This window comes from Emydura macquarii, unplaced genomic scaffold, assembly GCF_026122565.2.
Source record: "Emydura macquarii macquarii isolate MOO-44397 ecotype Brisbane River unplaced genomic scaffold, CSIRO-AGI_Emac_v2 contig_1876, whole genome shotgun sequence".
Lineage (NCBI taxonomy): Eukaryota > Metazoa > Chordata > Testudines > Chelidae > Emydura > Emydura macquarii.
The window spans coordinates 30246003-30258871 of NW_027132013.1; the positions used below are offsets into that span (position 1 = coordinate 30246003).

Genomic DNA, 12869 nt, shown 5'->3' on the forward strand with positions numbered 1-12869 from the left:
ATTCCTAGTATACTGAGCAACACAAGAAAAGAATTTACCCTTAGGGAATGTCTACAATGCAATTAAAAGCCTGTGGCTGGCCCATACCAATTGACTTGGGTTCGTGGGGCTCAGGCTAAGGCAGTGATCTTCACTATCTTGAAAGCATGGACCACTTTGGCAAAAAACCTTCAACGTGAGAGCCACATCAACTAGTAAATTAACACATTGCTTGCTTCTCCTTAATGATGTAATGTTACAGAGCGACTCGTGTAACTAAAACTTTTGTTTGTTCGTTTCATTAATATCCACAGTTACGTTCTTATCAACTTTTTCTCCTGTTTCACTTTCCGATTTTCTCTTCAACGAAATTAAGAATCTATCCATTCTTTCCAGTAACTCACTGGAGCCAAAAAATAATATATGACACAAATGGTTGAACACTATTTAATTGTGGTGTAGACGTTCGGGTTTGAGCTGGAGCACCACAATTAAGAAGCCCATTGACCTGAGCCCTGTGAGCCTGAGTCAGCTGGCATGAGCCAGTGGTGGGTTTTTAATTGCTGTGTAGACAGACACTTAGTTTATACATTCTGGAAGATACTGTTCTCTATGGGTCTAATCCAACTGTTGTGGATTTTAATAGATATTGATGATGCTTGTGGACTCACTAATTCAGTCCAATGCGTATTTTTAGGATGACTGTGTGTACTGTGTACCATGCGTTCATTTTTTTTAAGTCAACAGTCAGTCACTTGAACAGTAATGCTAAATATGTTTTTTAACTTTCCTGTTATACTTTCCTAGATCTCAGTCTCAAATATTTTATGTCAGACATAACTATCGAATTCTCTCTTTCATACTATTTTCCCTCCTACCTTTGAATAACATCACTCTCCTTTCCCTACGAGAAGTATCTCAGGAGAATATTAAACAGCAGCTGCTAAAGTTAGACATTTTAAAATCAGCAGGTCTGGGTAACTTACATTCAAGAGTTTTAAAAGAGATGGCTGAGGAGCTTGCTGTACCATTAATGTTGATTTGCTAATAAGTCTTTGATGGTTGGGGGAAGTCCCAGAAAACTGGAAGAAAGCTAATGTTGTGCGAATATTTTAAAAGGGTAAACAGAATGATCCGGGCAATTATAAGCCTGTCAGCCTGACACTGATCCTGGGCAAGATGCTGGAGTGGCCAATAAGGGACTTGATTAATAAAGAATTAAAGGAGGGTAATATAATTAATGCCAATCAACATGGGTTCATGGAAAATAGGTTCTTTCAAACTAACATGATATCTTTTTTTGATGAGATTACAAGTTTGGTTGATAAAGGTAATGGTGTTGATGTAATGTACTCAGACTTATTTGGGTATTTGATTTTGTGCTGTATGACATTTTGATTTAAAAACCAGAATGACGTAAAATAACATGGCACACATTAAATGGATTAAAAGCTGGTTAATGATAAGTCTCAAAACACAATTGTAAATAGAGAATGAACTTGGAGTGAATGTGTTTCTAAAGGAGTCCTGCAGGAATCTGATCTTGGCCCTGTGCTTTTTAACATTTTTAATCAATAATCTGGAAGAAAACACAAAATCATGACTGAATAAGTTTGCAGATAATACAAAAATGGGGGAGTGGTAAATAATGAAGAGGACAGGTCACAAATACAGAGCAATCTGAATCGCTTGATTAACTGGATGCAAGCAAACAATATGTTTTTTAATATGGTTAAATGTAAATGTATTCATCAAGAAACAAAGTATGTAGGCCATACTTACAAGATTGGTGACGCTACCCTGGGAAGAAGAGACCCTGAAAAAGATTTTGGAGGTGTGTGTGGAAAATCAGCTAAATGTGAGCTCCCAGAGTGATGCTATGGCCAAAAGTACTAATGCAGTCCCTGGATGCATAAATGGGTAGGAGTATAGAGGTTATTTTTCTTCTGCATTTGACACTGGTGTGAACTGCTGCTGGAATACTGTGTCCAGTTCTTCTGTGCACAGTTCAAGAAGGATGTTGGAGAAGTTTCAGAGAAGAGCTTTGAGAATGATTAAAAGATTAGAAAACATGCCTTACAGTGATAAACTTAAGGAGCTAAAACTGCTTAGCTTAATAGAAGATTTAAGGGGTGGCTTGATTACAGTCTAAAAGTATCTACGTGGGGAATAGATATTTACCAGTGGCCTCCTCAACCTAATGACAGATGATATGGAAAAAGCTAAAGTACTCAATGCTTTTTTTGCCTCTGTGTTCACAGAGAATCAGTGCTGAAAGAACAGGTTCAGAACTATTTAGAAAGGCTGGATATGCACAAGTCCATGGAGCCAGATGCAATGCATCCGAAGGTGCTGAGGGAATTGGCTGATGTGATTGCAGAGCCATTGGCCAATATCTTTGAAAACTTGTGATTGGGGGAGGTTCCGGATGATTGGAAAAAGACAAATATAGTGCCCATTTTTAAAAAGGGAAGGAGGAGGATCCGGGGAACTATAGACTAGTCAGCCTCACCTCAGTCCCTGGAAAATCATGGAGAAAGTCCTCAAGGAATCCATTTTGAGGCACTTAGAAGAGAGAAAGGTGATCAGGAACAGTCAGCATAGATTCACCAAGGGCAAGTCATGCCTGAGCAACTTGATTGCCTTCTATGATGAAATGACTGGCTCTGTGGATGTGGGGAAAGCAGAAGATGTTATATACCTTGACTTTAGCAAAGCTTTTTGATACATTTTCCCACAGTACTCTTATCAGCAAGTTAAAGAAGTATGGGTTAGATGAATGGAGTATTAGATGGATAGAATGCTGGCTAGATCATCAGGCTCAACAGATAGTGATCAATGGCTCAATGTCTAGTTGGTAGTTGGTAACAAGCAGAATGCCCCAGGAATCAGTGCTGGGGTGGTTTTATTCAATATCTTCATTAATGATCTGGAGGATGGGGTGGATTTCACCCTCTGGAAATTTGCAGATGACACTGAACTGGGGGAAGTGGTAGATACCCTGGAGGGTAGTGATAGGATACAGAGCGACCTAGACAAATTGGAGGATTGAGCCAAAAAAAATCTGATGAGGTTCAACAAGGACAAGTGCAGAGTTCTGCTTTTAGGACTGAAGAATCCCATGCACTGCTACAGACTGGGGACTGATTGGCTAGGCAGCAGTTCTGCAGAAAAGGACGTAGGAGTTACAGTGGACAAGGAGCTGGATATGAGTCAACGGTGTGCCCTAATTGCCAAGAAGGCTAATAGCATATTGGGTTGCATTAGTAGGAACATTGCCAGGAGATTGAGGAAGTGATTAGTCCTCTCTATTTCACACTGCTGAGGCCACATTTGAAGTATTTTGTCCAGTTTTGGGCCCCCACTGCAGAAAGGATGTGGACAAATTGGAGAGAGTCCAGCAGAGGGCATCAAAAATGATTAGGGGGCTAGAGCACATGACTTATGAGGAGAGGCTGAGGGAACTAGGCTTGTTTAGTCTGCAGAAGGGAAGAATGAGGGGGAATTTCATAGCAGCCTTTAACTACCTGAAAGAGTGTTCCAAAGAGGATGGAGGTAGGCTGTTCTCAGTGGTGGTAGATGACAAAACGAGCAATGGTCTCAAGTTGCAGTGGGGGAGGTCTAGGTTGGATATTAGAAAAACGTTTTTCACTAGGAGGGTGGTGAAGCACTGGAATGGGTTACCTAGGGAGGTGGTGGAATCTCCATTCTTAGAGGTTTTTAAGGTGCAGCTTGACAAAGTCCTGGCTGGGATGATATAGTTGGGGTTGGTTCTGCTTTGAGCAGGGGGTTGGACTAGATGACCTCCTGAGGTCCCTCCCAACCCTAATCTTCTATGATTCTAAGATATCATACAATTCAGTAGCTGGAAATAGAAGCTGGTGAAATTCAGACTGGAAATAAGGCATACATTTTTAACAGTGAGAGTGATTAACCATTGGAACAGTTTACCAAAGGTTGTGGTGGATTGTCCATCACTGGCAATTTTTAAATCTAAATTTTTCCAAAAAATAAGCTCTGGGAATTAATTTGGGGAAGTTCTATGGCCCCCCGCTCCCTGTGCATCATGAAGACTGGCCCGGCGTGCGCCCCTCCCCCGCCGACTGGGGGAATAGGCCACCCCATCTGAGCCGCTGCGGGGCTGGAGTGGCAAGTAAGTGCAGGGTACTGGGCTGACCCTTCATGATGGGCGGGGGGCATAGGAAGATGGGGGCGGCTGCTCCCACTCTTGTGCGCCCCCCCCCCCACCACATCATCAAAGGCCGGCCCGTGCCCCCCTAGCCTTGGAATATATTAATCCCTCATTTCTTGTAAAGTATATCTGTACTGCATAATGGTGTTATAGCTTTTATTTATTACAGTATTGTCTTGTCTCTGTTACCTTGAATATGCTCAGTTCCTACATCTGTTGTTGTTTTACACTTCTAAATCTGTGTTATGATTCCATGTTTCACATCAACAATATCATATAGTATTGTGTTATTTTGCAGATAATGATGAATCCAGTTTCTGATGCTCCATTATTTGTCCTAAGATTAAATTTCCCTTTACTTCTAATATTCCTTATTATAAAAATCTTAAGGCTTTTTTTAGGTTAGAACACAAGAGTTCACCACAGCATAGCACAATATTTGCTTCCTTATGTCAGAATATTTGTTTCAATCAGGTGGAATCCTCAGACAAGTTTATGATCACTAGCTGTTCTTGTGAGGTAAGCTGTAGTGAGTATAATATGCCACCTGCATCTGAGGAAGATGGACCACAGAAAACCCCTCCTATCATCTGGAAATCATTGGAACATAATTCTCTGCAATACAGTGAGTTTTGTATACCTCCATCATTAGGAGAGGGGGTTATATTTATTTCATATGCTGTTGTTGAACATAATGCTAAACATTCTAAAAAAATCCTGTTGGGTGAATATTTATATCTTTTTTGCTATCCAGACAGTCTGAAAAAAAATGTTTCTGGGGTAATGCAAATAACGAGAAACTTTTTGTCTCTTTGCATTTTCTCTCAAAATGTCATGCAGTACCAAGGAGATCATCTTGGGTAATCACATATAGTATTTATAGTTAAGTGTTTGAGATTCCAGAACTGATGCTGCTTCTTGAAAGGATAGCCCTGTCAATTTTTTATAAGAGAAAACACCAACTTTTCACAGCACCATCTTTTTCCATGTCATTTAATCCATTTTGTAATTTAGCCTTTAATTAATTGGATTGGAGAAAAAGGAAGAAAAAGGGGGGAAAAATGACAACACACACTCCTTTCTAGTCCTGCATCTTTTAAAAACATAACTTAACAGCCTGCTCTGCCCCAATTTTCAGTGTACAAAAAGATCCCTAAAGTATTTTCTTTTGTGGTTAGAATGCGAATGTGGTAATATTACAACTTTCTTTTCAGTCAGACTACTTTCACAATTTCATTTGGTGTCCATGCAGCTTCCTGTGCTCAGAAGTGACTTCAGGATTGTTATATCTGGAGGCTACTGACTTGGATATATGCATGGGTGAATTCATACATGTAATTCTCATTAGTGTTAATGGGCAGTATAGCCTACCAATGTTGAACTCCTCCTTGATGACATGTCCATGCCTCCTGGCATTTGAATTATAATGCTCTGAATTATTTATCTGAATTAGAGCCAGTTCCTGCAAACAGTTAATTCTGCAAGGAGTTGCATTCACTAGAATAAAGGCAGTGGTACTATACATGCAGGAGACTGCAGATTCAGGCCCTTAGACTACAGCTCTGAGACAAGACTTTGGGTGAAATCTTAGCCCCATTGACATCAGTGGTAAAACTAGCATCGACTTCAGTACAGCCAGAATTTCATTCTTCATCTTCTTCCATGTAGTAAGGCATCATGTAAATTTTATAAACAAATAATAACCTCACCTTGCATTGATGGGAATATGCAACCAGTGCAGCACTACATGGGAGAATATCATGTTCAAGTAAAGATGCAGAAAAAAGCCTCCTATTTCTTGTAATTGTTAATTCAAAAGTATTCTTAGAGTAAAATTTTCAAAAGTGCCTAAGTCCCATTTTCAAATTGACAGTTAGACTACTAAGTGCATAGTGGCTGACATTTTCAAAGATATTTACGCATCAAAAATGCAGCTAGGGGCCTAATGGGAATTTCAGAAGGTCCTTAGCAGGTTAGACACCTAGCCTCCATTGATTAGGTTAGGAAAATTGCAAGATGGAGAAATAATTTGATCCTAAATACTTTAGCTAAAACTAATCTTTAAGAAATGAGTATTCTGGAGAAAATCTGTGGGAGAAGATTTTGTCAGGTGCCATTTGGAAGCTTTGATGACTGCACATTTACTTTTTGGTAGTTGTGTTATATCTTACTGTCTGTAAATCATTTTTGAAGGTGATCTAAAAATCTGTAATTTTGCTCTAAAAGTTTTTCTTCCTGAGCATAGACAATTCAGTTTAAAAGCTTTTCTTTGATAAAACTTATTCTGATGTCTGTTGTCTTTGTAATCAGACTGATTTTCTTTAATTCCTTTAGGTAAGTCATTAGAATGTTCAGGAAAATCCCTAAGTGGTTATCAGTGGGTATCAGGCATCTCTGCCCACTTCCTTCCATCCGAAGGAAGGAGTATTCAAGATGCAGCTCAGGAGGCCTTCTCTTCCCTCCAAGGTGCTTTGTTATTCTGAACTATTATTTAACATTATTGTGTTTTTTAACATGATTGTTTTTTAAATACAGTGCAAAGTAAGGAGCTGATATATTTTTCTGGTTTGATAACTTCAAATTCTGTGATTATAAATTTATCGTCTCAGGCTTGTCTCTGGCTGGCATCGAGCTGGTGTGAAAACTTGCTAACTTTGTTAATATTTTTGAATACATTGTAATGTGTGTAGAGTTTGCAGACACCTAAAAGCAAGGGTAGGGGATAAAATCAGTATATCAGAATTATTTCCAATTAGGGCTGTCAAACGATTAAAAAAATGAATCATGTTTAATTGCAGTTTTAATCTCATTGTTAAACAAGGATAGAATACCATTTATTTAAATATTTTGGAGTTTTTTACATTTCCAAAAATACTGATTTCAAGTACAACCAGGATACAAAGTGTACAGTGCTCTCTTTATATTATTATTTTTATTACAAATAATTGCAGTGTAAAAAAGATCCTGAAAAGAAATAGTATTTTTCAGTTCCCTTCATATAAGGATGGTAGTGTGATCTCAAAAATAAAACAATGTAAAACATTAGAGCCTACAAGTCCACTCAGTCCTACTTTTGTTCAACCGATCGCTAAGACAAACGTGTTTGTTTACATTTACAGGGAATAATGCTGCCTGCTTCTTATTATGTCATTTGAAAGTGAGAACAGGCATTCACATGGCACTGTTGTAGCCAGCGTTGCAAGGTATTTACACACCAGATATGCTAAACATTTGTATAGCCCTTCATGCTACGACCACCATTCCAGAGGACATGCTTCCATGCTGATGACAGCTTCTGCTCGATAAATATCCAAAGCAGTGCAGACTGATGCATGTTCATTTTCATCATCTGAGTCAGATGCCACCACAGAAGGTTGATTTCTTTTTTTGATGGTTTGGGTCCTATAGTTTCTGAATCGGTGTCCCCCTCTTTTAAGACTTCTGACAACATGTTCCACACCTCATTCCTCTCAGGTTTTGCAAGGTACTTCAGATTCTTAAACCTTTGGTTGAATGCTGTAGCTATCTTTAGAAATCTCATATTGGTACCTTCTTTGCGTTTTGTCAAATCTACAATGAAAGTGTTCTTAAATCGAACAACATATGCCGGATCGTCATCCAAGACTGCCATAACATGAAATATATGGTAGAATGCGGGTAAAATCATGGAACAGGAGACATACAATTCTCCCCCAAGGAGTTCAGTCACAAATTTAATTAATGCATAATTTATTAACGAGCTTCATCAGCATGGAAGTATGTCCTCTGGAATGATAGCTGAAGCATGAAGGGGCATATGAATATTTAGCATATCTGGCATCTATATACCTTGCAATGCCGGCTGCAAAAGTGCCATTTGAACACCAGTAGTCACTTTTAGGTGACATTGTAAATAAGAAGCAGGCAGAATTATCTCCCATGAATGTAAACATACTTGTTTATCTTAGCAATTGACTGAACAAAAAGTAGGATTGAGTGGACTTGTAGGCTCTAAAGTTTTACATTGTTTTGTTTTTGAGTGCAGTTATGTAATAAAAACAAAAAAAATCTACATTTGTAAGTTGCACTTTCATGATAAAGAGAGTGCACTACAGTCCTTGTTTGAGATGAATTGAAAAATACTATTTCTTTTGTTTTTTACAGTGCCAATATCTGTAATAAAAAAATAATATAAAGTGAATACTATACACTTTGTATTCTGTGTTGTAATTGAAATCAATATATTTGAAAATGTAGAAAAACATCCAAAATATTTATAATAAATTTAAATTGGCATTCTATTGTCATTTAACAGTGCGATTAAAACTGATTAATTACAATTAATTTTTTTATTCAAGTTAATTTGTTTTGAGTTAATCGTTTGAGTCAACTGCGATTAATTGGCAGCCCTATTTCCAATATATTCTTAACAGCTTTATGGAAGAGAATGTATCCTTCTATATAATGGAATATATATAATATATATGTGTATCTTCTTCTAGACATAATGTATACATAGTGTATCTGTGCATGTGTGTTGTAGATGCTGGCTGCTCAGTAAAGTGCTTTCTTTAACACAATAATTTTAAATTAAGTTTTCCAGAAAGCTGTTGCTCTTGTACATTTTGGCATCTAGGATTAGGTCAGTAGCAGTAAATCTCATTTATGTACTTAATACAAAGGAAAAATTGCTGTCTTGGGAATCATGGAAGCCAGATTCCTTGCTATCACACTCTTACAGGATATTGACATATAAAACAAAATGTTGCCATTTTGTTTTGCGTCTTTTTACATTTTAAACTTTAAATAAAGAATGTTTATGCAGGCTTCTTTTTCATTCATAAAAATGAAAATCATTCTTCATGACTGCTTGGGTAGGCTTGTATTCTTGTTTACGAATTCTTGTGATATATTGACCCATAAAATCTTTACATTTGGCTTGTGCAGCTGAGTTCATGACTGAATACAGAATGATAGAGAAGCTTTAGCATTTTTAAAAGCAAAGAAGGCATGCTTTTTAGATGGCCTTTAAGTTAGTTTTTAACAGCCTGGAAATCAGCAAGGAGGGTGTAATCAAACTTGTAGTTAAAGGCACTAGTGCTTAGCATAAATCTTTTGGGCATAGTTTGTAAATTGAAGCAAAGGGGCTCTATAACATTTTCTTTGGTTCTCATTATATTTGTATGGACATCTGCCAGTCCAAACATTATATGTTTTTGCCTTACCATCCATCAGAAGTTTAGGGGGAAAAAACCTAATTATTGTGTCACTGGCCCGTTGAGTAGCCCATTGCTTTCAGCATATTACTTGTATTTGCTGTATTGTTTTCCATTTCTGGCAAAATAGTAGTTTTTTGATCCTTGGTAGTAAATGTCAGTGCTCACATTTCCTGTGGGGTTTTTGCCTTTTTGTGTGGAGGGTGGGGAAAGTTGAGTGAATTATGATCCTGTCATCTGAAGAAACCGCAATATGTTTCTTTGCCAAATTTTTCTGAGAGCTAAACTGATCATCTGCAGGTATTCATGAGCCTTTTCCTGAACTCTTACTAGCAATGTACTCAGGACTTCAGCCTGTTCTCTATCATGCTGGGAGAATGGAGCATACACAAGTCCTTTTAACCTACTCCTTACAAGGTTAATTGATTTAATCACCTCTGAAGGGGATGAGTTTTGCCAGAAGGTTTTAGAAATGGAAATTTGCTACTGGACTTCATGAAACATACGATAGTTCTAGCCCAGAATATTAAAACCAGAAGAGGGAATCTAGTGCTGTACTTTTTCCATTTATTTACTTTTTCAAGCTATATTTTTTTATTCAAACTTTTCTTCTAGTAAAGTTTTTGGAAGGAGACAAAAATTACAGTAATAAATGTTATGTATAGAGGGCCAGTTCCTGAGCTCTTATAAATTGATATTGCTCCATAGGCATTAGTGATCTGGCCCAGAGTTGGATGTATACACAGTACAGACTGTGCTGATGTTTTCTCTTCTGAGTTTTCAGGGTAAGGATCCTACTCAGGTCACCGTTAATTTAAAAAAAAAAAAAAAAAAAAAAAGTATGCCATGTAGTTGTAGTTGTATCGGTCCCAGGATATTTGAGAGACAAGCTGGGTGAAGCAAAATTCTTTTATTGGACCAACTTCAGTTGGTAAGAGAGACAAGCTTTCGAGCTTCTGAAGAAGAGTTTAGTGTGGCTCAAAAGCTTGTCTCTCTCACCAACAGAAGTTGATCTAGTAAAAGATATTACCTCATCCACCTTATCTCTCAAAATAAATAAATAGCATTCTGGCCAATAGTACTTTCACTTCAAATGCAGTTCTGTCTTAATGAGACTGTGTCAGATCTGACCAAATCCTACAGACTCCTAGATGGCAGTGAAAGGCCAAAAACTCAGTAGAAATACCAGGTATTTCCTTTGTGTATCATGGACATGAGCCCTGTGGAAGCTATCTCTATGAACGAATGGATGGATGATTTGTAGGTGAGCCAAGAAAATACTGTGTTGGGGAGTAGGTGTAGAGTGGTGGTTAGAATCTTCAGCAACTGTGCCTTTCTACTGGACACGGTCCTTCATGTGGCCAGCAGTGTCCTGCCTCATACACTGGGAGAAAGATTCCATCTCCCCACTCCCCGCAACACACACACAGTTTCTCAAGCAGGGCAGAGCAGGATTTCACCTTTACTATATTTTTGTTTTTAAGTGAATCCTTTTTTGTAACGAAGTTTAAAATTATGAACCTTTAAAAATAAATTCCCTTTCCTTTCAACTTGGTCAAATATAGTTATACATCAAGCAAATTAGTTTTTCAGGTTAGCCTAGTATTTCCTTCCCAAAAATATGTTTCAGATCACAAACATTAAACTGTAACTTGAGAAAAAAAATAATGCTTAGCTAAAATGTTCCACTCACTGGAAGTTTGAAAAGTGCACTTATTTTCTAGCTGACTGAAGAAGAGCTCTGTGTAAACTCGAAATCTTGTCTTTTTCACCAACAGCAGTTGGTCCAGTAAAAGATACTATGTCACCCACCTTGTCTCTGAAGCAGTAGCTGGCATTTACTTACTGATGTCTGTTGGGCAGCTTTCAAAGCACAGCACTACTTTAGCATTTATTTCAAATTTTGTGTCAGTTATTTTCCTGATATATTTTGAAGCTGTATCCTGATTTAGCAGGAATTTTGCTATATCTTTTTGTCAATTGCTTTACTATCATATATGTCTGACCATGCAATTGTTTACATTTTTGCTAGTGAGAATCCCCCACTTTAGAGCCTATCACTATAACAATATGACAGGGTACAGTTTAAATACTTAGGGCTAAATTCAGCCCTGATGTAACTATATTGACTTAAATGGAAATGTGCCTGCTTAAATTTGCCTCTGAATGTATTTAAAAGAATGGAGATATTTTACATGAAAACGATTTGCTTCTCACTTTAGCCTCACTCAGCAGGTTATCTTTATGCTCTCATCCTACTTGCTAATTAGAGGCAAAATATGTGTGTCCAATCTATAACTTTAAAGGGCAAATAACCAAAACTATCATGAAGGGAGGCTTGAGTAACATGGGACTCTATACGCTTTGTACGTAATATAGCATCTGTAGCTCATGAGACTTAAATGCAGAATATGAGGACCATACAGTAATACAATGTCCCACAAATGTGTGTTGTAATAGCATCCTAACTCCCTTAATTTTATTCTTCTTCCTCTATACAATCAGCTCTGACTGAGTCCAGTTTCTTCCCTTTACCCCTTTATCCTGAACCCAGTCTATCTGTTCTCTGACCCCAAGTATGTATGTCCTTCCTTCAGCCCTCTGGATATCACCCCCAGTTCCTTCAGTCTCTTCAACCATTTACACCCCTTTACTTATACTGAATTTGCCATTGCTTGATCTCCAGCAAGTGCATGATAGACTGCTGGAAGTTGTAGTTTATTCTGTTATCCATTGTTTTTTATTTTTGTACATTAGCACTGTGGAATGTAGACTGCTGCATATATATGTGTTTATTAAGACACAATGTATTTTCTTAAGGCAAGTGTAAGTTCAGATTTGAAGAACTTTCAGTTATATTTTATCTCCATATTATCAGATAAAATTAACACAAAAAGCACTTAATAAAAAATAAGGCAATACCATCAAAGATTATTGTAAGGGGAAAAGTAATATATTACTAAAGCACTCAGTCATGTTAAGTAAGTGTTAAGTTATTATCATTTGATTTTTCTTGGGCAAACATAAGATGCCTCTGCTATCTTTTTATGCACATTTAAAATGTCCTATCTTTAACAGCTATATTATTTTTTTCTGGCAGCTAATATGAATTCAAAGGGATTGGAATTGAAAGATATTATTTTGGTCCATCTGTATATGAAGAACATGAAAGATTTTGCTGTTATAAATTCAGCTTATATGACAGAGTTTGATTTGTGTCCACCGGCAAGGTAGGATCAGACTATTGCTATGGTATATTTATGATACATTGTAATATACTGTATTACTACTACTACTATATTTATGAAGCTTTTGGACACATTTTTGTGTCTCATATATTCAGAAGTAGACTTTTGTCCACTTTTTTCTGGGGAGCATGCTGTTTTTTCGTCATATAAATTTTTATTTCCTTCATGGACCAATTACTACGAACATAGCATAAGTATGTCTATTGCTTAATTAAAAGCATGTGTGTGGCAGAGAGATGCTGTCAGTGTTCTGAG

General features: G+C 37.4%; 1 protein-coding gene across 4 annotated transcripts in view; it reads left to right on the forward strand.

The window, feature by feature from the left end:
* DPH6 (diphthamine biosynthesis 6) overlaps positions 1-12869 on the forward strand; it is a 352580-nt gene that overhangs the window by 146625 nt on the left and 193086 nt on the right. For all 4 annotated transcript variants that reach the window (XM_067558060.1, XM_067558063.1, XM_067558064.1 and 1 more), the window contains exons 9-11: positions 4646-4796; positions 6506-6637; positions 12467-12596. In XM_067558060.1, coding sequence (XP_067414161.1) covers positions 4646-4796; positions 6506-6637; positions 12467-12596 — 413 coding nt within the window. The remainder of the gene's footprint in view (positions 1-4645; positions 4797-6505; positions 6638-12466; positions 12597-12869) is intronic.